The sequence below is a fragment of the Saimiri boliviensis genome, chromosome 7, assembly GCF_048565385.1.
Source record: "Saimiri boliviensis isolate mSaiBol1 chromosome 7, mSaiBol1.pri, whole genome shotgun sequence".
Lineage (NCBI taxonomy): Eukaryota > Metazoa > Chordata > Mammalia > Primates > Cebidae > Saimiri > Saimiri boliviensis.
In genome coordinates, this window is record NC_133455.1 from 107,375,740 (window position 1) to 107,402,505 (window position 26,766).

The following is a 26,766-nucleotide window of genomic DNA, read 5'->3' on the forward strand; positions in this document are numbered from 1 at the left end:
AATTTTGAAGGGATACACTTATGGAGATACAGGTAAGTGTATAATTCGCAGAAATAAGACTAGTGAGCTTCAGACAAATAGGTTATCATAGAAGTAATAGACTTGGACTAAGCGTTAGAAAAACTAGTCTTTAGGTCAGGTCTCAGGTAGCTAGGGCTGATTGCAGCATCAGGGATAGCTCCCAGTAGGTCCTATTTTGTAATGGTGTTATCCTAGTGATAGAGGGCATTTGTCCTACGTACTTTAGTTAGTTAAAAAAGGCCCATCTTCCCTGATGGTAAGAGATTTTTCTTTTTCATTTGGTCAGGGCATTCAGTTTTACTGAGGTCACAAAACAAAGTATGGTTTTTAAATAATGAATTTAATTTATAAATTATGTGGTAGAACTGACTCTGGAAAAGAATTTGTTAATATTCTGCCTGCTTAGCTATTATTTTTGTCTTTGATAATTTAGCAAGATAATATTTTACACCCCCACCCCCCTCAGCTTTCCAGGTACTTTACCTACATGTTTCTTTATTTCCATTTCACTCCTGAAATTATCAAACTTACTATCTGGTAATTTTTCACTCCTGTCCTTTTATTATGTGGAATTTTTGTATTCTGCAAGGGTTTTTTTTTTTTTAAACCTGGAAGAGTTATTAGATTATTCAAGAAATATAAATTTTTTGTTTTCTAATAATTTTAGAAATATGGGTGTATATATATTATATCTTTTGCACCCTCCATGTGCCAGTATCTAAGTCCCATCTAGAACTTTGACCCTATAGGGGATCATTTCTACCCATTGTACAGCTATTTCAAGTCTACTCCTCTTCTCATAAGGTTGCTATTTACCAGCTGATGATACTATGCCATAGGAGTCTCTGGATAACCCTTTTGATTTATGGTAACTCTCTTATATTGTCAGTTTTTTCTTGTGGTACTCTACCCTGCTTTTTTCCTTCGTCTTCCTTTTTTTCCTTCCTATTTCTTTGCCCCTTCCTCCTCTTTCATACTTCCCAGTTTATTTCCTTCATGTCTCCCTCTCAGTTCTTTTCTTTTCCTCCTATCTTGTTTGTTCTTTTATTTTCTTCTGTTTATATTCCTCCTTTTTTTTTAACCTACTTGTCCTGCCCACTTCCTGTCTCTTCTATCCTCTTTTTTCCAAATTAAAGTCTCTTTTCCTATATAACACTACTACTGGCTCAATAAATGATCACATCCTCCTTCTTTTATTTTTATAAAAGTTGTTTTAAAGATTGGTTATTTGCTTAAATTCCCCGATTTCCACTCCTGTCTTCTTGTTTTAGATATCTTTCTAATGTACTAAGATAATATAAACTGGCATTTAGATTTTTTAAAACTACTTTCTCTGCCACTTAAAAAATGATTCATATCTTAACTAAGTTTTTCTCCTTATTCAAAACTCAGAAGGAATAACTTCTCTATGTTTACTCCTTTATCCTTGATAAAATTAAAAAAATTAATATATATTTTACATATATTCACTTATGAATATTTTAAATAGAATCATACTGTATGTTTTTGTCTTAATTTTTACATAGTATCTGAAATGTTTTTATATGTCATTAAGTATTCCTTTACATCATCATTTTTATGGGTTACATGTACTTCTCTTGCATAAAACTGAGAATAGTAGTTCTCTACTGGACAGTTGGGTTGTTTTTCATCCTGATAAGCAGTTTCTTTTTTGGCAAACTTTTGAAACTATATATCATCTATATGTAATGATGTCTTTGAATGAATGTTTTGAATAACATTTTTATTTTATTTTATTTTATTTTGGAGGTGAACTCTATCATCCAGGCTGGAGTGCAGTGGTGCAGTCTTGGCTCATTACAACCTCCACCTCCAAGTTCAAGCAGTTCCCCTGCTTTAGTCTCCAGAGTAGCTGAGATCACAGGTGCATGCCATCATGCCCAGCTAATTTTTATGATTTTAGTAAAGATGGGATATTGCCATATTGGCCAGGTTGGTCTAGAACTCCTGACTTCAAGTGATCTGCCTGCCTGGGCCTCCCAGAGTGCTGGGATTACGGACGTGAGCCATTGCACCTGGCCAACATGTTTACTTTTTTAGAGTTATTGGTAGGAGAAAGATCTCTGAGATCAAATGATACTCATATATTTAATGCTTTTAAAGAGAATATTGTTAAATTATCTTTCAGAACTGATATAATGCTATATATTTCTACTCTGTGTATGAGTTTCTGTTTACCTAAACCTTTGCCGAAACTGGATATTATGATTTTTCAAACACATTTCACAATTGTGTTTCTCATGTGCATCAAATATTATTGTTTTAAAAAATCATATTGGCTGAGGCGGGTGGATCACGAGGTCAAGAGATCGAGACCATCCTGGTCAACATGGTGAAACCCCGTCTCTACTAAAAATACAAAAAATTAGCTGGGCATGGTGGCACGTGCCTGTAATCCCAGCTACTCAGGAGGCTGAGGCAGGAGAATTGCCTGAACCCAGGAGGCGGAGATCGCGCCATTGCACTCCAGCCTGGGTAACAAGAGCGAAACTCTGTCTCAAAAAAAAAAAAAAAAAACATATCATTGTTCATTTAAAAAATCATAATAGTCCTTTTTGTAATTACTTAAAGTAGTTTAAGATCTGTACTTATACACACACTCACAAACATATACACATAGTTTTCTAGGTTATTGTTTATCGTTTAGTGTTGTGTTATATTTTGCCTAAGAAGTTATTACATTATATTTTATTTTATTTTATTATTTATTTATTTTTTGACACTTAGCCTTGCTCTGTCGTTCATACTGGAGTGCAGTGGCACAATCTCAGCTCACTGCAACCCCCACCTCCCGGATTCAAGTGATTGACCTGCCTCAGCCTCCTGAGTAGCTGAGATTACAGGTGTGCGCCACTATGTCTGTATAATTTTTGTGTTTTTAGTAGAGACAGTGTTTCATCATGTTGGCTGGGCTGGTCTTGAACTCTAGACCTCAGGTGATCCGCCCTCCTCGGCCTCCCGAAGTGATGGGATTACAGGTGTGAGCCACCATTCCTAGCTGTTTTTAAATTTTAATGAGATAAATATATTAGTCTTCCTTGGAGTAATGACTTCTCATGCTAAGAAGAGCCTTTCTTGCTCCTTTTTTTTTTTTTTTTTTTTTTTTTTGAGACGGAGTTTCGCTCTTGTTACCCAGGCTGGAGTGCAATGGCGCGATCTCGGCTCACCACAACCTCCGCCTCCTGGGTTCAGGCAATTCTCCTGCCGCAGCCTCCTGAGTAGCTGGGATTACAAGCACGCGCCACCATGCCCAGCTAAGTTTTTTTGTTTTTTAGTAGAGACGGGGTTTCACCATGTTGACCAGGATGGTCTCGATCTCTTGACCTCATGATCCACCTGCCTCGGCCTCCCAAAGTGCTGGGATTACAGGCTTGAGCCACTGCGCCCGGCCTCCTTGCTCTTTTTATTTTATTTTATTTTATTTTTTAAAGACAGAGTTTCACCATGTTGGTCAGGCTGGTCTTGAATTCCCAACCTCAGGTAATCCGCCTGCCTTGGCCTCCAAAGTGCTTGGATTACAGGCGTGAGCCACCACGCCTGGCCCCTTGCTCTTTAATATTATAAATATATTGACACATTTTCTTCTTTTAAAAAAAATTTTACATTTAAATTTCTTATAACCTGAAATTTGCTTAGTATGGCATAAGGTAAAACAATTAATTTTTTTTGGTTTTGCAATAATGAGTTATCTCAGAATTAATTAGTGAAAACACGCATGTTCCCGGACGTGTATATGAAATACTACCTTTTTATATTGGATAATTCTCTGCTGAATTGATTGATCTCTTCATTTTGTTTTAAATATTGTATCTTTTAATATATTATTTTTAAATTTGTCCTTTTTATTGAAAAGTCATCAAGCACATTCTTAAAGGAAAAGACTCAAATAATGTAAAAGATGAGAAAGTCTCCACTATGAGGCTAACTGCTATTATAGTTTCTTCATTCTGTTCTAGAAATACTTGGTTCATATGCAAACATAGAGTTGATCTTTTTATTACCTAAATAGAAACACACCAAGTACACAGTTGCTCTATACTCTTTTTTATTATGTGTTACCACATACAGATCTAACTCATTTTTTTACAGCTATATAGTAATCCAACTTAAGAATCTCAAACAATAATTTATTATTGTTTGAACATGTGTTTTTTTCCAGTATTTTATTGTCAAAAATTACTGTAGTATTCCACATCTTTATCCTATTCTTTGCCAACATGCAATATAGGATAAATTTCTCAGAGTGGAATTTTTTGGGTCATAGACTGTGACCAGTTACAAACTATGTAAATCTGTGCTGGCCAATTTCAGAAGAAGAGATATTTACAGGAAATCTGGAAAACCAGGAATTAGTCTCTCACTTCCTACTGCCACTGCTTTGAATAACCTATGTTTGTTCTTCCTAAAAATTCAAAACTTCAGGTAGGAGAATCCATCTGTTATACGTTCATGTTTTAGCTGCTTAGAAGTGGAGAGCAGACTTTTTTCATGCTTTTAGCATTTTAATGTAAGCCAGACTCTAATGCCCATCACTTAAGCTAAGTTCTTAAGCTAAGTTCTTCTAAGGTACTTGAATGTGGGATATTAACAAACAAGCAATAAAGTTCTCGTTATTGGTTGCTTAATATCTATATGCAACCCTTCTTCTCATACAAACATTTGAAGTAAACCGTGTAAGAGCTCTTCAACCTAGTAAACTGTAATGTTTCTACTTATACCTGTAAATACTTTATTCATTCTCTAAGGGGAGGGTCCCATAAGTTCATAAGTTATTTCTTCCATCCAGCTTTAAATCCAGGAACTCCTGGTGTTTTCCTCTAGAAATCTATTTTCTTCAGACTATAATTATATTCTTAACAGTGAAAAATTGAGGTATACTCCCTAATATATTAACCTGGTATTAGGATAGAAATATACAAAAAAAAATTTAATATTGTGAATAAAATGAAATTAATTCTATTTAAAACTTTGTTTTAACCATATAAAAAGCTTTTATGATCTTTTTAAAAAGGATTTTATTATTATTATTTTTTGTCCCTCCCCATGGGGATGACAATATTTGTCTGCTCTCTTTACATAGTATTCTAAGTGCATGAAACAATGTCTTGCACATAGTAAGTGCTTAATAAGTATTTGAATTGTGGTAGGCTTCAATTAAAAAAAAAACACTTTTAATAGTTTGTCACGCATTGATTTAAACGTCTGCTTCTAGATTCAGTTTATTTTGATAATTGCTTTTCCTTAGTGGAAGAGCAATACATGGATTGTATGGAACAAATGCATCATTATGTACACTTAGTAAATCATGATCTCCTATTTTAAAATCCATCTGTTAATGTTGCACATTTTTTGGTTAAAATTTATTTCTGTCTTGCCCATCCATTTTTCTTGCAAAATTTGTGTCAGTATAATATGTAAATGTTATGTTTTTACAAAATAGAAATAATGCAACTATTAAGGAAGAAGTAAAGAGGAAAATAGAATAAACCTACATTGTTATAGAAGCAGTATGTAGTTGGGAGTTAGAAGATACTACTGAAAGTTGACATGCCAGATGTCAAGATAAGAGACTGGTTAAGGCATTGCGAACGTGTAAATATCAAGGTAATCAATATAACAGAAATACAGACTTTACTAAATACCAAAAGATACAGAAAGCAAAAGAACAAAGCAAACACATTACATAAATTATCCCATCATGACTTTATCTGAAACCCATAAATTTAGTTTTATTTTCTTTTTTTCCCCTTGACACAGAGTCTCAGTTTGTTGCCCAGGCTGGAGTGTGGTAGCACAGTGATGGCTTACTGCAATCTCTACTTCCCAGACTCAAGTGATCCTCTACCCTTGTCCCCTGAGTAGCTGGGATGATAGGTGTGCACCACCACACTCGGCTAAATTTAAATTTTTTCTAGAGATGGGGGCCTCGCTATATTGCCCAGGCAGTCTCGAACTCCTGGGATCAAGCAGTTTACCCACCTCAGCCTCCCAAAGTGATGGGATTACAGGTGTGAGCCTCTGTGCCCAGAAAATATAGTTTATGTAAGTAATAATAAAATTAAAAAGATACAATAACATGACAGAGTAAACCTAAAATGGAATAAAAACAGAAACAAATGAATTAGTGCTTCAAATAATATGCCATTTATCTAAAGAAAAAAAATAACTGTAAAATTCATATTAAATTCTAGGTTTGTTTACTTTAGGATTGAGCAAATGGGCAATTTTATTGAGAATAACACGAGCCATGTTTCTCAGTACTGGAGAAAAAAGTTTAAAGTACGAAAAGAGATAACTGTGATGTTGAATTGGTATTAGAGGTGTTACTATGATTTCATCCTTTTAGAGATAAAGAAATAAATTTATAGACTTGTATGCATGAATTTGTTAATATTCCTTAGTTTTGTATAATGAAAGGTCCTAGAAGTAAAGATTCTTCTTCAAGCAATGAGCATGCTAGTGTCCAGATAAAAGAAGCAGTGTTCCTTGGGAAGAAAGAGGGATTCAGGGCTGAAGCAGGGAAAATACAAGATAAGCCTGGAATATCTTATTGTGCTAATAAATATAATGTAAGAAACTGCTAAAGAAAAAAATGATAAGGACACATCAAAATGATACAAGAGCCAGCTTGAAAGGGATCCCAGTGGCCAAATTTGAGACAATGTCTAAAGGATACAGATGCCCAATCTAGGATAACTTGAACATTTGACTGAATAATGATAGGAATGTAATATCTGTGAAATAAGAGGAGACTCTCTGAATCCATGGTGGTATAAATCATGAATAAGTAAACAGGAGAGGATGGAAAGTACTCACAAGTAGAATGCCAACTAATAAATGTTGAAGAAATAATCGAGTTAGAAAAATTGCTTTCACAGTGACATAGTCAAGAATCATCAGTGGATGCTGAAACTAGCAGGTACAAGTTTTGATAAGGAATAGGCTAGTTAAATTGTTTTTCTGTAAATTACTTAGTAATTTCTAAAAGGAAAAGGATAACTTCATAGTGTGTTAACCTACCAATCCCAACCTTAACAAAATAATTAAAGTAAAAGCACCAACTATGAAACAAATATACGTGATGTCCCTCTTAATATATATACTAGGGTAACAGTTCACATCTGTAGTATTCCTTCAAAAAATATATTCTCTGTATCTAATTTAATGGACATTCTACAAAATAACCACCCTATACTCTTGAAAGATAAGATGTCAAGATCATGAAAAACAAGGAGAAACAACTTATTTTTAAGTGGTTCCCCAAAAAATGTGTGTATAGGAGGTGGAGGACAGAGAGAGAGAGAGAGAGAGAGAGAGAGAGAGAGAGAGAGAGAGAATGAATAGGATAAGGTAAATGAAGCAACATATAAATCGTGTATCTGGATCTGGATGAAGGATATATGAATTCTTTGTATATTACTGTAACTTTCAAGTATGAATCTGTATCAGTATAAAAGTCGTTGTTAAAAGCTTTAAGGCCTAAGAAACTTAAGGGAGGATTTTTACATTATTTGGAAAATTCCTTTTACTGGTTCAGTGTAGATACAAGAGTTTTGTTTTGTGCCTGGTGTTTTGTTTGTTTGTTTGTTTGTTTTTCCTGAGATGGGGTGTCACTATGTTGCCAAGGCTGCAGTGCAGTGGCCCAATCACAGCTCACTGCATCTTCAACCTTCTGGACTTAAGTGATCCTGTTACCTCTGCCTTCCCAGTAGCTGGGACTACGGGCATGCACCACCACTCTTAGCTAATTTTTTATTTTTTGTAAAGGTGGAGTCTCGCTATGTTGCCCAGGCTGGTCTCAAACTCAGGCTCAAGTGATCCTTGCACAATGGCTTCCCAAAGTGTTGAAATTACAGGCATATCCCACTGTGCCTGCTGAAGGGTTTTAATAGATGACATTTGCACAGTATTTTCAGCCACAAAGGAATATGATAGAGAGAAAATACTTTTTTAAAAACGCCCTTTAAAAAAATGTTCCATATTGCACGGATTTCTTTTAAAAGTAATTACATCCTATTTATTGTTAGAATTTCACCTTTATGGTAATGGGTAGATTGTCGTTATTGCTTTGTTTTCTAAATTATCTGCTAGGTGCGATACTGCTCATCATTTAATGTTATCACAGGAAAGTTAGTAATGTTGGGGGTTTTGAGAAGTAAGGCATATAACTCTTTTCAAGCTTGTCACAACTTATAAGTACTGTTCAGCAAGAGTACTACACCACCAAGAAACACTGTGGTAAAAAAAAATTTTTTTCATGAGGTAATTCATTATGTGATCATAAAAGTCATTATGAAGTAAATTTTGCTGTATGTCAAAAACTTTGTTTTTGTATAATTTACTACATCGAAATCATCTTGTAACATTTTTGGCATTGCCAACTTCAGGTACATTGGTCTGCCTGTGAATGACTAACAAATTATTTTCACATGTCTAATCTTACCCAGTAATTTTTCCTTCTTTTCCCCTTCTATTTACTTTCCCCCTTTTTTCTTTTCTCTTCCCACTATCCTGTCCCTTCATTTTCTTTTCCAGTTAAAGCACCTGCTTATTTATTGTCTTTAAGTAGAATTAACATGTTTTTCTGAAAAGTCTTTTTTTCTAAAAAAATTTCTTTGCTTATGGGAATATATCTTCCATAGTACAGCTTTCCTTTAATGACTCACTGAAAAGTAGGTCTCTATGAATTTTGTTTTTGAAAGAGAATCTAGTAAATACCATAAACTCAGACGTGTTAAAAACATCTGTACTTGAATTCAGCTATATAGAAACCTCCCACACAGTCTAATTTGCTCTAATACTTGTTTCTTCAGCTCTTCAATAGTGCTTTCTTAACATTTTCTAACAGTATTTGTTTTTTTTGCCATATCTTCCATCTATTAATTTGTCCATTTTTTATCATGAGAAAATGAAGAGATTTTTCTTCAGTGATACAGAAGTTAGCATCTCAAATGACTCTTGTAAATATTTATCAGTATCCTTGCTTGAAGTAATATTTCATGTTCAGTTTTAGCAAAGTACTTGATTAAGTTTCAGTGCTTGAAAAATATTGCTAAATTTAGAGGTTTGTCTTCAGCTTCTGGATACTTAGTTGTAAGTATATTATAAACTATCAGGTAAGAAAAAGCATAGCATTAACTTAGGATGAGGTTAATCATTGTCAGCGCATGTAAATTTATAGTTTAGATCTTCTTTTGGTAATATAGAAGTCTTTTGGCCTACTTCTTTTGTATCTGATTGCATTGTCATTGTTTTTATTTCATAGTATGGTTGACAGTAAGTTCAGGTGAGAAGTGTATATTCTGCCATTTTATTGTTTAGTTTTGTTTGCATTATTCAAACTGTGGTTTCTTTGGAGGAATATATTTAATTCAGTTGTCCTTTTTGTGAGAGATGGCTTAATGAAAGTTCAGTAATATATCTGTAAGTTGACTTAACCTAGACACACCAAGTAATGGAAATATTACATTAGTAAATGGAATATGATGAATGAGTAAAGGTTCCACTTGTCAGAAGCTAACAAATGAGTGAAGGTTCCTCTCTTATGCCATCTACATGGTCTGAAATGGGATGAGTAACATATTGAGTACCTGATATATGGAGTGAGGGAGAGAGGAGTCACTGTCAATCTGTAAATTAAATGTCTTTCCCTATTGGAGTATGTTACGTGTGTGCCCTACTTTGAAGGACATTCTTCTGCAGATGCAAATACTATGGCTGAAGTTGGCTTGTGAAATCCTGAGATGGCCTGTACTGGAAAAGGAGTTATATTGGAAATTCTCTGAATTGCACAACAAAAGAGTCATAGGAGAGATCCAAAAGTAGTATCCTGAGATTCTTCATTAATTAAATATTTTTTTCCAGTCAAGCATGGAGGCTTCATTTTCTTAAATTTTTTTTGGTATCCTTTGTTTACATAATAACGTTTTTCTTCTTTGATCTATAGATTATAGTTTAATTGTTATGAAATTTTCAATATTGAACTATCATTGGATTTCCACAATAAAATCTTATAGAGTCTTGAGTTGAGGTGGTTGTGTTTAATAAATAATTTAGTGTTTCGTGTGGTATATGTGTATGTTTGTGTATCTAGTCTTTTTTGTCTTTTTTTTTAACCAACTTTAATGAAGTTTATCAGAGTTCTACTAGATTATGATTTTCAGAGTAGCTTCCAATCTTTTTCTGTAGTTGGAAACATTTTACATAGCAATGGAGATGTCTGTTCTTGGAATGTTTGAAACAATTAACTACTGTTTTTTTAACATTAAGTTTTAAAAAAATTTTTAATATGTATTAAGCTTTTTTGTATGTGCATGATATATTTCACAATGTCAATCCATAAATTAAATATCTTTCCTTACTGGAGTATGTTATGTGTGTGCTCCACTTTGAAGGACATGATATATTTTATAATTAAATATATCATGCACACACAAAAAAGCTTAATACATATTAAGTTTATCTAACCCCCACCTCCAAAGAAATTTTAACCTTACTAATACCTTTGAAGCCTCTCTCTATAGAAGTATAGCCTTTAGCCTGTCTTCTAGGTGATAATCATTATGTTGTTTTTCTTTGTCATTTTACTACATACTTGTCTATTGCTACAAATATATTCTTTTTTTGCATGCTTATGATCTTCATATAAGTGGAATCATAATGTATTCATCTGAAATGGTTTTTTTAAACTTACCATTTTGTTGTTGATTGCCATTTGTATGGGTCCATGTCAGCTTGTTAATTTTTGCTGCCGTATAGTATTTCATTGCCTCAATATGCCACAGTGTTTTTATTCTTTCCTTTATGGATGTTTGTGTTGTTTCCAGTTGTTTTTATTTTAGGATATATGTCTGAGAGTAGACTTGCTGCATCACAGGATAGTCTTTATTTTCTCTTTTTTTCTATTTATTTGTATTTGCTATTATTTTTATTTCCCTATGGTGATTTTGAAAGTAATGATCCTGATTTTAATTTTTGTGTTTAAGCACTTGAAAAAAAATTTAGAAACACAGTTGATGACTTAACTTACCTTAGTATTAACTGTGAAAATAAACCTTTTTTGTTCAGTCTTCCTGTACAAGTAACACACAGATTAGAGCCTTAATTCTTAGTACTTTTATTTTCCCATTTATGTGGAAAAGTTCTTGAAATTCAGATGAGGAGTGTTGTTCTCAAATTATTTTAATAGTTTTACATTTTTGTATTCTTACCAATCACATTTGCGTTCTCTTGTATATATAACAGTTATTATTGAGACTTAATATCGGAGTTTAAATACTTTCTGTGCTTATTATTAGTCATCTGTATTGCTACTTAACCATTCCTTAATTTAAAAAAAAACTTTCAGCTTTATTGAGGTATAATTGACAAATAAAATTGTACATTTTTAAGCTATACAACATGATGGTTTGGTATATATGTTTTGTGAAATGATTACCATAGTTGAGTTAGTTAACACATCCATTACCTTACGTAGTTACCCTTTTTGTTTTGTGGTGAGAACATTTAAGCAAATTTCAAGTAAAGTATACAATTCGGTATTTTTACCTATAATCCCCATCCTGTTTGTTAGATCCTCTCTGAACTTTTTCATATTGTGGCTGAATGTTTGTACCCATTGACCCACATCTCCCCTTTTCTCCTGCCCCTTTGCCCATTGGTAATCACCATTCTATTCTGTGTTTCTAACCATTTCTTTTCTTTTTTTTTTTTTTTTTTTTTTTGAGACGGAGTTTCGCTCTTGTTACCCAGGCTGGAGTGCAATGGCGCGATCTCGGCTCACCACAACCTCCGCCTCCTGGGTTCAAGCAGTTCTCCTGCCTCAGCCTCCTGAGTAGCTGGGATTACAGGCACACACCACCATGCCCAGCTAATTTTTGTATTTTTAGTAGAGACGGGGTTTCACCATGTTGACCAGGATGGTCTCGATCTCTTGACCTCGTGATCCACCCACCTCGGCCTCCCAAAGTGCTGGGATTACAGGCTTGAGCCACCGCGCCCGGCCTGGTCTAACCATTTCTTAATTTTGTTTGATCTATCAGACTATTTGAGTGGCTTTTTTGTTTGTTTGTTTGTTTTTGTCCAGAGAGCTATGTGACTTTATTCATTCTGAGTCTACATTATCTGAAAATCAATTTCTGTTGTCTTAGGTGAGAAACATATGATTGGGTAGGAAACTCCCATGAAATAACTTTTCTTCTCAAAACTCTGATATTTGTTCATTATTTTCTGGCAATTAATTTTGGAGAGAAATGAGAGCCTGATTCAAATGTTCTATGTAACTTTGTTTTTGGTGGAGTGGATGGTGGTTCTGGATAGTTCTATCTGGTTAGTTCTCTCTGTTTTTGAAGCTTAAATCTTTGATCAAGATGCGTCTATTTTTCTATTTTCTTTAAATTTTGCCTGGTGACCCATGTACCTGGACACCCTAGACCCAGGGAACTTTTTGATGTTTTTTACATCTTTTCATGCCTTTCAGTTAAAGAAATTCTTCTGTTTCATCAAGGATTATTGCTTCTGTTAAATTTATTGTGGTCTCTCCTATAGGACTACTGGTTTTCAAATTTTTTCTTTCTGTGTTTGAGCTTCTGTTTATCGTACATATCTTTCATTTTTGTCCACCACTTATTTCCATTAGTTTTTTCCTTTCCATGTAGAACAGTTTCTCAGGCTTACCTTGTACATCACCAGTGTGATTTACATTGTCAGATTTACTCTTTAATGCTGTCTCTTTTTTTCTCTCTCTCTCTTTTGGAAATCTTGGCAGAGAAACTTTGTTATTTTTATGGTTTCCAAGCTACTGTACTTGTTTTTTTTGCCTAGTGTTTCATCTTGAAGTTATCACATCAGTGTAGGTCTCTGTCACTGGATGACACCAGTCATTCCATGCCCATACTTCTCATACTTGCTTCACATCCCCTTGGTCTTTGGGCTCATTTTGACAAAGAAGTTATAAGTCGAAATTCATAAAGGACCTTACTCTCTTGGAAAACCACCTATTTCAACCCAACTTTCAATCATTCTTTTAAATAAACAGTTGTTACTTTGTGGGTCCCATTTTGAAAAACACTCACTTTCTATAGCTCCTTAGGAGCTCAGGGAAATCCAAATTGAACTTGTCTTTTTAAGTGTTTGGGCCTAGGATATACCAGACCATGTTACTCTCTCTAAATGTGTTTTGCAAGTTGGCCTTGTGGATCCTTGAAGTTGTTTTACATGTATCAGTATTTATAAAAGTTTTAGCTGAGAAATAATGCTAGTATCGCTTTATTTTTACTCTTTAAAGTTCATTGCAATTGGCTTTAAGAGGAGAGATGAATATCAGTCCTTGTCCTAAACATCTTTTTTGGGTAACATTTCAAAAGGTTTTGTTAATATGGAAGTGTTTCTATTATAGTGACTTATTTTTTTTTCTTTGATCCAAGAATAATCAAGAGCTTTTTTGATTTGTAGTGGTGGTTCTTACTGTTTTAGTTTCTAAGTATTCTACAAAATATTTATGTGTGACATTATGTGATATCTTAGAATTGCTTTTAAAATCCGAGAGAGATTTGGTTGTGAGGATGGGTAATTGTGGTTGAGATGAAACAAAATTGACCATAAATTGGTATCTGTTGATAGATACTATTGTACTAGTCTCTATATTTTTGCATATGGGTTTGGAATTTTGCATAAGAAAAAGTTACTTCTAATTTTACTTAGAAGGATTTGATTTCTTCTAAGAAAAAAGTTTCTTGAATTGCATTGTAGTTAGAAAATGTGCCCTAAGGCCAAGTGTGGTGGCCCATGCCTGTAATCCCAACACTTCCGGAGGCTGAGGCAGGCAGATAACAACGTCAGGAGATCAAGACCATCCTGGCCAACATGGTGAAATGCCATCTCTACTAAAATACACAGAATTAGCCAGGCGTGGTAGTGCATGCCTGTAGTCCCAGTTACTTGGGAGGCTGAGGCAGGGGAATCGCTTGAACGCGGGAGGTGGAGATTGTATTGCACCAATGCACTCCAGCCTGAAAACAGAGCGAGACTCCTTCTCAAAAAAAAAAAAAGAGAGAGAAAAGGAAAATATGCCCTATACAACATATAATTTTAAATTTATTGTAGGTTTCTGTGTGAATTGATACAGGATCAGTTTTTAAATTTCCATTGAGATTCTAAAAGGTCATTACGTGTCCAATAAATCAGTCTTCTTAGTGATGATATTCAAGTCTTCTGTAACCTAATTTATTATTTTGTCTGCTTAATCTGTCAGGTATTATAAGACATACATTAAATTTCCCCACATTCACTATGATAGTACTCATATTATTTGATGCTGTTTTGAATGGACTCTTTTCCCGCCATTGTATCAATCACATTTAAGCTTTCTGGATTATAATATTTTACCAGTTTTGAGTTAAATATGTAATGTACTAGGTAGATCACTATAGGAGCTCAGCAAATACTTGTTTGAATACTATGTTAACTATTCAAAGTTATGTCATTGATTTTTGAGGAGAAAGAGAAATGTGTAGTCTAGCATTTGCAGTTTAATGAGTGAACACGGTAGATCTGTTGATGTGTAAACTCAAAGTCATGTTAGAGAATTAAATCAGAACACTTGCACTTTGAAATGTAACTTTTTGTATTTTAGCTGTGCTCTCTGGTTTGTTAATACTTTTTGGTTTTTAGAAGTATAACTGAAAAACTAGTTTTTTGTGCTTATTTATTGAGAGGGTGCCAAAATCTTTTTGCATCTCAGTTGTAAATATTTAATAATGGCAGTGAGAACAAGTACTGGCCTGCAAGCCAGGGAAGTAAACGTTTCAGAATTATAACAGCCTTAATCATAAATTTCTGAAGATTGGAATTGTGCAAAGAATCTGTTGTAAGAATAGCGTTAAGACTATTAGAAGGGACCAGAAATGATGTATTTTAAAAACCTTATGAAACTTTGAGTTATATAGGGTTTTATGTATATAATAATATATATGGTTTATTATGAGTATATAGTGTTGTCAGTTTACTCCACATCTCTTCTGTTCCATTTGGGGTGTTTTGGAAGGGACAAGTTCATGTTTATAGCCTTTCTTTACTAAAAATGTTGCTTTCTTTCCTGACTGTGATGAAAAATGTGTGTGTGTGCGTGCATGTGTATATAGATATATATGTATTTTTTGAGACGAAGTCTTGCTTTGTCGCTCAGGCAGCTGGAGTGTAGTGGCACAATCTCGACTCCCTGGACTCCCGGCCTCCCAGGTTCAAACAATTCTTGTACTTCAGCCACCTGAGTAGCTGGGATTACAGACATGTGCCACCATATCTGGGTAATTTTTGTATTTTTTAGTAGAGATGGCGTTTTGCCATGTTGGCCAGGCTGGTTTTGAACTCTTGGCTTCAAGAGATACACCGCCTTGCCTCCCAAAGTGCTGGGATTACAGGAATGAGCCACCACACCCGCCCTAAAAAACGTGTAAATTTAAAATCTACTGTACTAAATGATGAATAACAAACTTAATGAAAAGCATCCTAAACCTATTATTTAGTGGTATGATTTTGATTTTAAAATTCTAAATCTTCGATGTTATTTCGATTAGATAATTATTTCATAAAGATTATTTATTGGTAGTCTGTTTTAACCATTCCACAATGTTCAAACAATTCTAAAAGACTCTACTATCTAAAATACCTCCATGAATACTGTTATCCAAGTGATTTTATATGACATATATTTTCCTTCATTTACAGAAAAGATGTCACATAAATTTTGAGCAGCTGTTTTTCGAATTTGCTTTTTATGTCTACATTTATATATATTTTTTCCTTCTATTATATCTGCTTTAGCAATTTAAAAAGAATGGGTTTGATTCATTTACCTGTTTAAGTCCATTGTGGGTTTATACTAGAGAGAGACTGTCCCTTTTTAATAATCTTTTTGTTCTGTTTTATGTTTTTAGACTGTAAATTCTATCTGCAAGGAACATACCCAGATTCAGGTTGAAATGTGTATACTTGCCTACCGTTTTCAGTACTCAAGGATTATATTTGTATATATGTCTCTGCTTCAGTATGCTTTATCTACAACCATAAAGAAAAATATTGGATTCATTAGCTATCAAGCTACCTGCTGGGAAAGAGTTTCTTGCTCAAATTAGGCTTATGTGGGGACCTTGGAAATAATGGAAAGGAACAGTTTAATTCTTTTCCAGGCTCAAGGATGTGAATTATTGTGCCTTGTAAAGCTGGAAGGGGAAAATGAGGAATGATAATGATTTTCCATGCCATTAGTTTTTATATTTATGAAATTATAGCTTCCATTCATCCCTCCTTGAAATTTAAGATTTGGTGCTAAAAATAATACTTCCAAGATAATCTTATATGTTCACTGATACCCATCTCCCCTACCTCAGCTATTTTAAAAAAGCAGAGGGTAGGTACTGCTGAACTTTTAAAGTAGCTCCAAATGGACTTAGCACCTGCCTAGATCAGGAATGGAAGAAGGATTGATCTGTAAAATAATCACATGTAGAACTTTTCTTTGGTAAATATAAGTTAGTATGTATCAATTAGTTTAACTTCCTATCCGTGAAGTATAGTAACAACTACTTTAGAATACAGTGTTGTGTTTGAGATGGTTTTGACCAATTGTTTCCCTGTTTTAAAATCACATCTTACTTGGGAATCTTACTATAAACTGGTAGGTGATGAGGTATCATGAATTTGAAAATTCAATCCTAGTTAATATTAAGATTGATTATACTCAGTAATGGTGATACAGTGGGGGATACACTGTCTTATAAATTGGTCGGAATGTCTTAGGCATAATACTTTTGGATTGCAGTTTGACTATATTGATGTTTAAAATGAGTATAATATCTGTAAAGAGAAAATATTCAAACAAGTGTACAGATTAAGTTTATTGCAGAATGATTTGTGATACCAAAAAACAGAACTGAAAATGCCCTAAATGTATTGCTAGATAACTATTTAAATTATAATGTGTCAATAGGATGAAATACTATATAGCTGTTATAAAAGAATGAGGTAGTGCAATATGCATTGGTATGTTTAGACCTTTAAAATATATTGTTAAATAAAGATATTCTCGGAAAATATACTCGGGATTGCACGTGAACTGGTGGTTATTGCTGATAAGTGAATTTGTAGAGGTCAAGGGTTAGAGAATCTTCTAATTTTCACATGGTTTTTATGACCATATGTAATTATTTTTTAATCCTTTTTTCTAGCTTGCATACAAGTGTTTTTTTTTTTTAATCCTGGATTTTTTTTTAATTTTTTATATTTTTATTATACTTTAAGTTCTGGGATATGTGTGCATATCATGTGGGATTGTTAACATAGGTTTACACATGCCATGGTAGTTTGCCGCATCCATCCACTCGTCATCTACATTAGGTATTTCTCCTAATATTATCCCTCCCCAAACTCCCCACCCCCTGCTATCCCTCCCCTAGCTCTCCCACTGCCCAACAGGCCCCAGTGTGTGATGTTCCCTTCCCTGTGTTCATGAGTTCTCATTGTTCAGCAACCACTTATGTGTGAGAACATGCAGTGTTTGGTTTTCTGTTCTTATGTCAGTTTGCTGAGAATAATGACTATATATAATTTTTACAGACAAAGGTACTATTCAGCTATTCATCTACATGTAGTTGTCATCTGATAATTCTCATTTTTATATTTTTGAGTAGAGGTATGGTCTTTTCCGAAAATAAAATGCTTTTAGAACCATTGCATTGAGTTTATCTGTGGTTTATCTTACTCTAAACCGAAGTTACTATTCTGATAAAAGAGGTTTATAGTATTTTTATTAATTATTTTTTAGATTCTTATTGAGAAAATGAAAACAAATAGTAAGAGTTAAAAAATAAGATATAAATCTATTTTTAAATTTTTGCTGTGATGTTTTTCTGTTTCAGTTACCTAGAAAAGTACGAGAAAGTTCATCATTTTGGGGAGGATGACGATGAGGTACCACCAGGCAATCCAAAGCCACAGCTTCCTATTGGTGCAATTCCATCTTCCTACAATTACCAGCAACACAGTGTGTCAGGTAAGTATCACTGAAAATTAACAGGGTATAGGTCTGCAGTTTTGAATTAGGAAAACAGACATTATTCAATGAATTAGTCCCTTCCTTTTGCACATGAGAACACTTAAGGCCTTGAGGAATGCAGCTTTCAAAGATTGACATGTAATTGGTATCAGAGCCCTTTCTATCAGAGCTTGCTTGGGAATTTTAGGTGCAGGAATTTTTAGTTATAAAATACTTTGACTTTCAAGTAATGATTTTTTCTTATTCCTTTGACCAGTGATCAATTTATCCTAAATAGTCACTAAAATAAGAAGAGAAAGATCCCGTTAGGATTCAGGAGATCAAGAATTTTCTTATAGAGTCTATTCAGTTTTCTAATATTAATGAGATTTCCAGCACCAGAATTCTCAGAAATGTTTCTAATTATTTTCCTGCCATAGTAGCATGAAGATTTTTTTTTACTTGTCATTTTTGTAATGGTTATAGAGAAATCCACAGCTTGAGAAGAGCTGGACTCAAATTGGAAAAAATCAACCCGAGTGTTGATTGTTCTTGAGTGGAGTAGACAGGATTTCCAGTTTTTAGTGGCTCTGGAGGTTAGGACTGTGATGACTAGGAAGAGAGGTCTAAGCGAGGAAATGTGTTCTCCTTCTGGGTGCATGATGGGGCCTAGTTTTAAGGGCAAGAATTTCGCAGCGCAGTGCCCCCCTCCCATCTCTCCTCCTGGGAGATAATAAGGGTTTATGTTTGAATTTCGAAGGTGAGGGAAGAAATGTAAGAGTCAATCACCCCAGTGGAAGTTTAAAGGGACTCCTTTCATTGGCCAGAGGAACTTGGGAAGGTGGGAATTTCTCCCAGGATAAATTCCCCTGCTCCTTCACCCACACTGGATTTCCAGCTCTCTGGAATCCCCTCCCAACATCATGGGAGCTCCCTTTCCTCTCTGGGATTTCCCCTCTGAAAACCCTTTCACAATCTTCGTGGAAGTCTTTTTCTTCTTCTCTTTTCTCTACCTATATAAAATCACCTTTCTGCAACACTTCTTGGGTGGATATTTACTTTTACGAGCATACGGCGCACCTGCAGTGGTCCCATCACTTATTTCATTTTATTTTTGAGACAGAGTCTTGCTCTGTTGCCAGGCACCAGGCTGGAGTGCAGTGGTGAGATCTCGGCTCACTTCCACCTCTGCCTCCCAGGTACAAGCAGTTCTCCTGCCTCAGCCTCCCGAGTAGCTGGGCCACCACTCCCAGCTAATTTTTGTATTTTTAGTAGAGATGGGGTTTCACCATGTTGGCCAGGATGGTCTTGATCTCTTGAGCTCGTGATCCACCTGCCTTGGCCTCCAAAAGTGCTGGGATTACAGGCGTGAGCCACGGCGACCAGCCCCTTCGCTTATTCTTTTTTTTTTTTTGAAACGGAGTTTCGCTCTTGTTACCCAGGCTGGAGTGCAATGGCGCGATCTCGGCTCACCACAACCTCCGCCTCTTGGGTTCAGGCAATTCTCCTGCCTCAGCCTCCTGAGTAGCTGGGAGTACAGGCACGCGCCACCATGCCCAGCTAATTTTTGTATTTTTAGTAGAGACGGGGTTTCAGCATGTTGACCAGGATGGTCTCGATCTCTTGACCTTGTGATCCACCCACCTCGGCCTCCCAAAGTGCTGGGATTACAGGCGTGAGCCACAGTGCCCGGCTCATCACTTATTCTTTAAGAGATTGGAGACCAAGAACCCACAGCATTCTCTCGGGGGAGCTGTGCCTCACCAGCACCCAAGAAAAAAAACCAACCGGTTACGTAAGGAGATACACATCTTTGTTTTTTCTACTCATCAACATTTGACCTAAATCAAAAAGGAGATATTTCTTTTTCAAGGTATGTTCTTTATAAAAATACAGTTATTCTAAATATTTACTATTATTATTTACTGGTACTAGTTCTGTACACTTAGAGGTTATACTTAGATTTATGTGTTATCATTTGTGGAGTATCATTAGTATCATCAACTTTTTTTTTTCTTCACATTATTTGTTTTCAAAGTTTCTTACAAGTTGAATTTGACTTCATGTTTCTTCCCTAATCAGTAATAACTGAAGAAATAGAATCTTCTCTTAGAATCTGTGGTCTCCATTAGAATAGGCTTCATCTGATGCTTTTGTATGATTGAGGTAGGGGTGAAACAGGGAGTGCCAACCAAACCTAGGTTTATTTTTAATGAATCGCTTTTATTGCAAGAGCCGAGACTAAAGGAGGATATTGTAAGTCACCTTTAGAAATGCTTGCTAGTCGTTTATGCTAGTAAGATAAAATGGGGTGACTTGTTAGGTGATATACTCCTTGTTTCTAAAAAGAGCTAATGACCATTATCTAATTCAAGGGTGTTATAAAAGGTATTCCTACATTGAATGAGATGTTGTACTAATGGCCTTTAAAGATGATTTTCAACTTACAACTCTGTGTGATTCCTGTATTACAGTAACAGCAGAGCTGTTCATCCTTGTAGCTTAAATAGAGTTTGGTGTCTGCTACTACAGTTTCCAAACAAACACTTTTCTGTGTTTGGTCTTGTTTAAAATGGATTTTTTTCTGAATCTTTTTTTTCCCCCCTTTTCTAATTAAAATTGATCTGCTTTAAGAAAGATCATGTGAAATAGTTTTGGTATTTCAGAAGCCTATAATGAAACTTACTGATAGAGCTACACAAATTACAGGAATGATAGAACTGCTTAACCTGTTGTTATAACAACCCTTTTCTGATATGCTATTATATGTCTGATTTGTTTTAAGAAAATCTGAACAGTTATGTAATATATGTAACATGTTTAACAAAGTCAGGATTGGAGATTCATGAAGAGGAAGAAACTGGGAACTGATGGGGAACATCAGATTACAGAATATCTACTTCAATCTGAAAAGGGGTAGTGTTTCAGGGCAGCATTTAAACTTTGTATTTTTCTAGAAAGAGCCATAGCAACATCATTGACAGTATTCTTAAAATTGACATGATTATCAACATATAAAGCAAATAAGTCATTAATGATTTTTATCATGTGTGATTAAGGAAAATAGAGTAAGCTTCGTGTGTGTGCATGTGTGCATGCATGTGTTCTAAAATTAAAAAAAAAAAAAACACCAAAATGAAATTAGCTAATGTTAGATTGAGTATTTAAAAAAATTTATTTAGAACTTTGAAAAGATTTATGTCTGTCTGCATCTTTGATCATACAGCCTTATTCCCCTTGTAGCTTTGGATAAAAGAATTTATCCAGAGATACTTTTGTTGTTGGCATAAAGAAAAACTCTTCTAAAATATTTTGAATGGTAATATAATAAATTTCAGTGTCGATAGTGCTAGGATATAGAACTTCGTACACTGATAGAATGTGGGCCTGAATTTGCCTTTGAGGATATTGACTACTTTTGCCCAATGACTTTAAATGGCAAAAAAATAATTGTGGATTTTGCTTTCAGCTTTAGGATTCTTCAACATTGGCATCCATACATGGTGGTTTTTTTTTTATTATTCATTTGCATGGTTTTTCATACTGTTTTTGACATTAAATACCTGATATATTGGTTTTCTTCTCTTTTTCTTTGTATTGATTGGATACAGTCATTTCTGCAAAATTATTGGGTGGATTAATATTTTTTTCTTATTACTTAATCCAACTTAATCATTTTAATAAAGGAAAGCCAAGTACACTGTACATTTGCATTTTCGGTTTTGGGTTTCATGCAGTAAGATACAAAATTTTGCGTTTCATGCAGGAAGATATAAAAATTTTTTATTAGCTGTATTTGAATAAAGATTTTCTTTAAGTGTTACATATGTTAACAGACTTTGGAGTACAACAATCACTGCCAATATTGATGGATAGAATATGTTGTAAAATTTCTACAGTGTATATAAACAGCAGTCCAGAACAAATCTCCCTTTCTTCTAAATTGAAAACAGAGAAGTGACTGCCTCAGATTAAATTTGTCAGTAGTGACTCAGTGTATAAACTTTGAATCAAGAATGTTGAAAATATGGCTGGGTGCAGTGACTCACGCCTGTAATCCCAACACTTTGAGATACTGAGGCTAGTGGATCACCTGAGATCAAGCGTTCAAGAGGAGCCTGGCCAACATGGTGAAACTCTGTCTCTGTTAAAACTACAAAAATTAGCTGGGTGTGGTGTTGCACACCTGTAATCCCAGCTCTCAGGAGGTTGAGGCAGGAGAATTGCTTAAACTTAGGAGGCAGAGGTTGTAATGAGCCAAAATCACACCATAGCACTCCAGTAGCCTGGGCAACAGAGCAAAACTTTGTCTAAAAATAAATAAATAAATTTTCAATCTCATTCCAGGTATAAAATTATAGCTACTCAACCATATCTCCTTGAGGGAATGAAAGGAGAATCTTAAAATTTTGTAAGCATTTTCTCCTACATAATTATCTTAGGAATCTTTACCAAGCCTTATATAATTATATTTCATAATCGTTATGTTTATTTATCTTATTCTAATTGAAGATGTCTTATCAAAGACATTGAGGTAATGATGTATTGAATGGAGTATCTGTCATTTTACAGTAGGAAGTAGAACAATTCTAAGATGATACTGAAAGCATATAAACTTCAGGACTGTGACAAATAAAGAATATGAGTTCCACATTTTTTTCTGTTCAGATTTACCTGAAAGCTATGTGGAATCTAAAAACTTAAATGAATTATTGCTAAAACTTGGTTTAATCATCATTATTTCCAGTTTGTAGTATAGAATATAAAAATTGCTCCTATATTCATAGAAATTTCATTACTTTTTCTTCAGATATTTATTTTGTGTTATTTTGAGAAATTTTATTTATAAGGATTTCAAAAATGAACAATCTGTTCTCATTGTACAGCTTTAAATATTGTAAAGAATCTGTGTCATAGCCATTCATAACTGTGTTGTGGAATGTCATTATGTTGGAGACACTTCTAGAATAGTTTAGAATTGAAGAGCTGTGTCTCAACTGTCTGCATTTGGAAATGAAATTCTGTACTTAACATAATTTTCTTCTGTGGTATGTTGTGACAGTAGATTTCTACTTCATCCTATTTAAAGAGCTTATGTTTTTGTTTGTTTGTTGGTTTGAGACAGAATCTTGCACTGTCGCCTAGCCTATAGTGCAAGGGCGCAATATCGGCTCACTGCAGTCTCTGCCTTCTGGGTTCAAGCAATTCTCCTGCCTCAGCCTACAGAGTAGCTGGGACTACAGATGTGCACCACCATGCCCAGCTAATTTTTTTGTATTTTTAGTAGAGACAGGGTTTCAACATGTTGGCCAGGATGGTCTTGATTTCCTGAACTCGTGATCCACCTGCCTTGGCCTCCCAAAGTGCTGGGATTATGGGCATCAGCCACCGCACCCAGCCCGTGTGTGTGTGTGTGTGTGTGTGTGTGTGTAACTTTTAAAAATATTCAGATATTTCTGAAATAATCTTTGGTACAGTTAAGAGACAGGTGTTACTTGGTCATCCAGGCTGGAGTGCAGTGGCTTAACCATAGCTCACTGGAACTTTTGACCTCCTGAGTTCAAGCAGTCCACCTAGCTCAGCCTCCCAAGCAGCTAGGATTATAACACACACCACCACAACTAGCTAATTGTTAAATTTTTGGTAGAAACAGCATCTCATTATATTGCCCGGGTTAGTATTGAACTCCTGCCCTCATGTATTCCTTATGCCTCAGCTTTTCAAAGTGTTGGGATTAGAGGCATGAGTCACTATGCCCAGCCTGAAATATTATTAAATGTTTAAATTTTAGTTTTTTTGCCCTTTTCCTTAACTTGTTACAGCTTTATTTGAAAAATGTGCTTGTAATATTTATCTCAGGACATAATTGCCCATGTCTAAACTGCCCCAGTTAGGATTCAGTATTTCTAAAAATGCAGCACTTTTTGTATGTGTGAATTATGATTATACAGTATCTTAGTGTTCTGTAAGCCTATTTTATCCCCTCTTCAAAGATTTGTAAAAGTTTTAATTCTCCTGTGGAAAATCTTAGTTGCTTTGGTTTAGGCACAGATTTCTTAGGACACAAAAACATGAACCATAAAAGTAAATATTTATAACTCAGGCTTTATCAAAATTAAAATATTTGCTTAAAGACACTTAAAGAAAATGAAAAGACAAGCTACTAACAGGGAGAAAATATGTGCAAAGCATATATGAAACAAAGGACTCATTTAGAGTGTTTAGAACTAACAATGTTAAGTACTGGCCAGGAGGGAAAGCGGTAGGAACTCTGTATATTGCTGATGGAAATGCAAGCTGTTACAGCCAATTTGGAAAACAGTTTCACAGTTTCTTACAAAGTTAAGGATACATTTATGTGTGACCCACACTTCTAGGTATCTATACAAGAGAAGTGAGTAAAATATGTCCCCATAAAATTCTATCTATGTTTATAGGGAGATTTTTTAGTACTCACTAAAAATTGGAAGTAGTCTACATGTCCCTCAACTAGGGAATGGATAAACAAACTGCGTTTAAAAAGGTATGGACTACTGATGCACATCACATAGATATGAGTCTCAAGAGCATTTTGTCAAATAAAAGAAACCAAACAACAAAAGGCTATACTATGCGATTCTATTTATTTGACATTTTGAAATAAAATGATAGGAAAGGAAATTTGATTTGTAGTACCTCGTGGTAGGGAATGGAATTGACTACAAAGGAGTGTGAGAAACTTTTTGTAGTGATAGAAATGCTCTTGACTGTGATGATTAAAACTATACATTTGTCAAAACTTAGAATTCTAGAACTAAAATTAGCATGGCTTTTACTGTGTTATGATATTGCAGTAATTTGGAACACGTCCTTTGAAATGAGGTAGTAAAAAGTGTAGGTTAGTCTGGGCACAGGGCTCACGCATGTAATGCAGCACTTTGGAAGGCTACAGCAGGAGGATTACATACTCAGTAGATGGAGACCTGCTGGGCAATGTAGGGAGACCTGTACTAAAAATAAAATTAGCTGGACATAGTGGTGGCTTCCTGTAGTCCTAGCTACTCAGGAGGCTGAGTGGGGAGGATCACTTGAGCCTGGGAGATTGAGACTGCAGTGAGCTATAATTGCAACATTGTACTCTTATCCTGGGTAACAGAGTAAGACACTGTCTAAAAAAATTTAAAAAGTGAAGATAGGTCAATTAAAATACTGATTCAAAAATATTTTGGCAATGATGGCCAATTGATATGTACATTTTGGTATTTTAATACCTTTTCAAGAATGTAATTTTAATGATTAGTAAACCTAAGAAGTTTAGAAAGTAGAACTTTTGAACCTCTAATCAGTATGTATTATGTGTATATATATATTTAAAGCTGTGTTCTACATTCAAGGGATATTCACTGTAGAAGTATCTGATCGTTGATATACTTAAGGTGTTCTTTTTTCTTTGTTAGATTATCTGCGTCAAAGTTATGGGCTGTCTATGGACTTTAATTCGCCAAATGATTATAATAAATTGGTGCTTTCACTGTTATCTGGGCTCCCAAATGAAGTGGACTTTGCTATTAATGTATGCACTCTCCTATCAAATGAAAGCAAGCACGTCATGCAACTTGAAAAAGATCCTAAAATCATCACTTTACTACTTGCTAATGCCGGGGTGTTTGACGACAGTAAGTTTTAAGCTGAATGTATTATATAATTATTCTGTAAAAGTTTTTTAAAAAGGTTTTTTAAGGAGAAAGTACTTTTTGTCAATATAATAGCTTTCTTTATTTTCTCTTTTGATATTAAATGCATTATTTAAAATAATGAATGTTTGGGTTTTTTTAACCTTAAATATTTGAATAGTAATTTTGTCTCAATGTTTTTGAAGTAAAAGTCCTGGTTTTGAAATTGGAGTAATATATAGGTTTCCTGAGTTGAGAAGATTGCTTGCTACAAGATTCTGACAAAGAAAACTAGGATCTGGAAGAAGTTGTTTTTTGAAGTCGATTTCTGCTATGTGTGGCCATAATTTTTAACTAAAACTTTGAGGTCAATGCATTTGAAAATTTGCCTTCTAAATAATCAAGGTTTATCAAAGGCTTATAATTTTTACTTGTAGGGCTTATTAGTTGTGGGTTTTGATAAATCAAATACTTCATCTCTTCTGAAATTAAGGCTAGATTACCACACAGATCAGATCAGTCAGTTTTCTCTTGAAGTTTATAGAGATTTAGAAATAATATTTTGAAATCTTTCCCCCTCAGTTTTTCTTGCGTAAAATATATATGTTAGCTGAAGTTATTGATATAAAATTATTTCTTGCTTTCCGACTCCCCCAATCCAATGCTATATATATATATTTTTTTTACCAGAAGTATATCCTATTAAAGTTTATGGTATTGATATATGCTGAAAGTATTTTATGTTTTAGGAAATTATATATATAGCACAGTAAACAGAGTCTTTGAAAGAACTCGTTATAACATTTTATGACTTTTTGTTTTTATCTTTAAATAGTGAGATGTTTGCAAAAGAATTTTTTTTTTGCAATTTGATTTGGGTCAAGTAGTGTTTTATTTGTGATTTTAAGTGATTTATTAGTGTTTAAGTAGGATTCTTTGAAATTTGACACATATTTTACATTGAAAATAATTTTGATATAAAATAAAATAAAAATTAGTTTCTTAACTTGCCCAGAACTATTCTTTGCTACATGGGTGGAG

General features: G+C 34.4%; 1 protein-coding gene across 1 annotated transcript in view; it reads left to right on the top strand.

The window, feature by feature from the left end:
- Nucleotides 1-26,766, top strand: part of ARID2 (AT-rich interaction domain 2) — a 197,056-nt gene that overhangs the window by 71,755 nt on the left and 98,535 nt on the right. Inside the window, exons 4-5 of the mRNA XM_039461706.2 lie at nucleotides 17,958-18,091; nucleotides 25,510-25,728. Of these exons, the coding sequence (XP_039317640.1) occupies nucleotides 17,958-18,091; nucleotides 25,510-25,728 (353 nt within the window). The remainder of the gene's footprint in view (nucleotides 1-17,957; nucleotides 18,092-25,509; nucleotides 25,729-26,766) is intronic.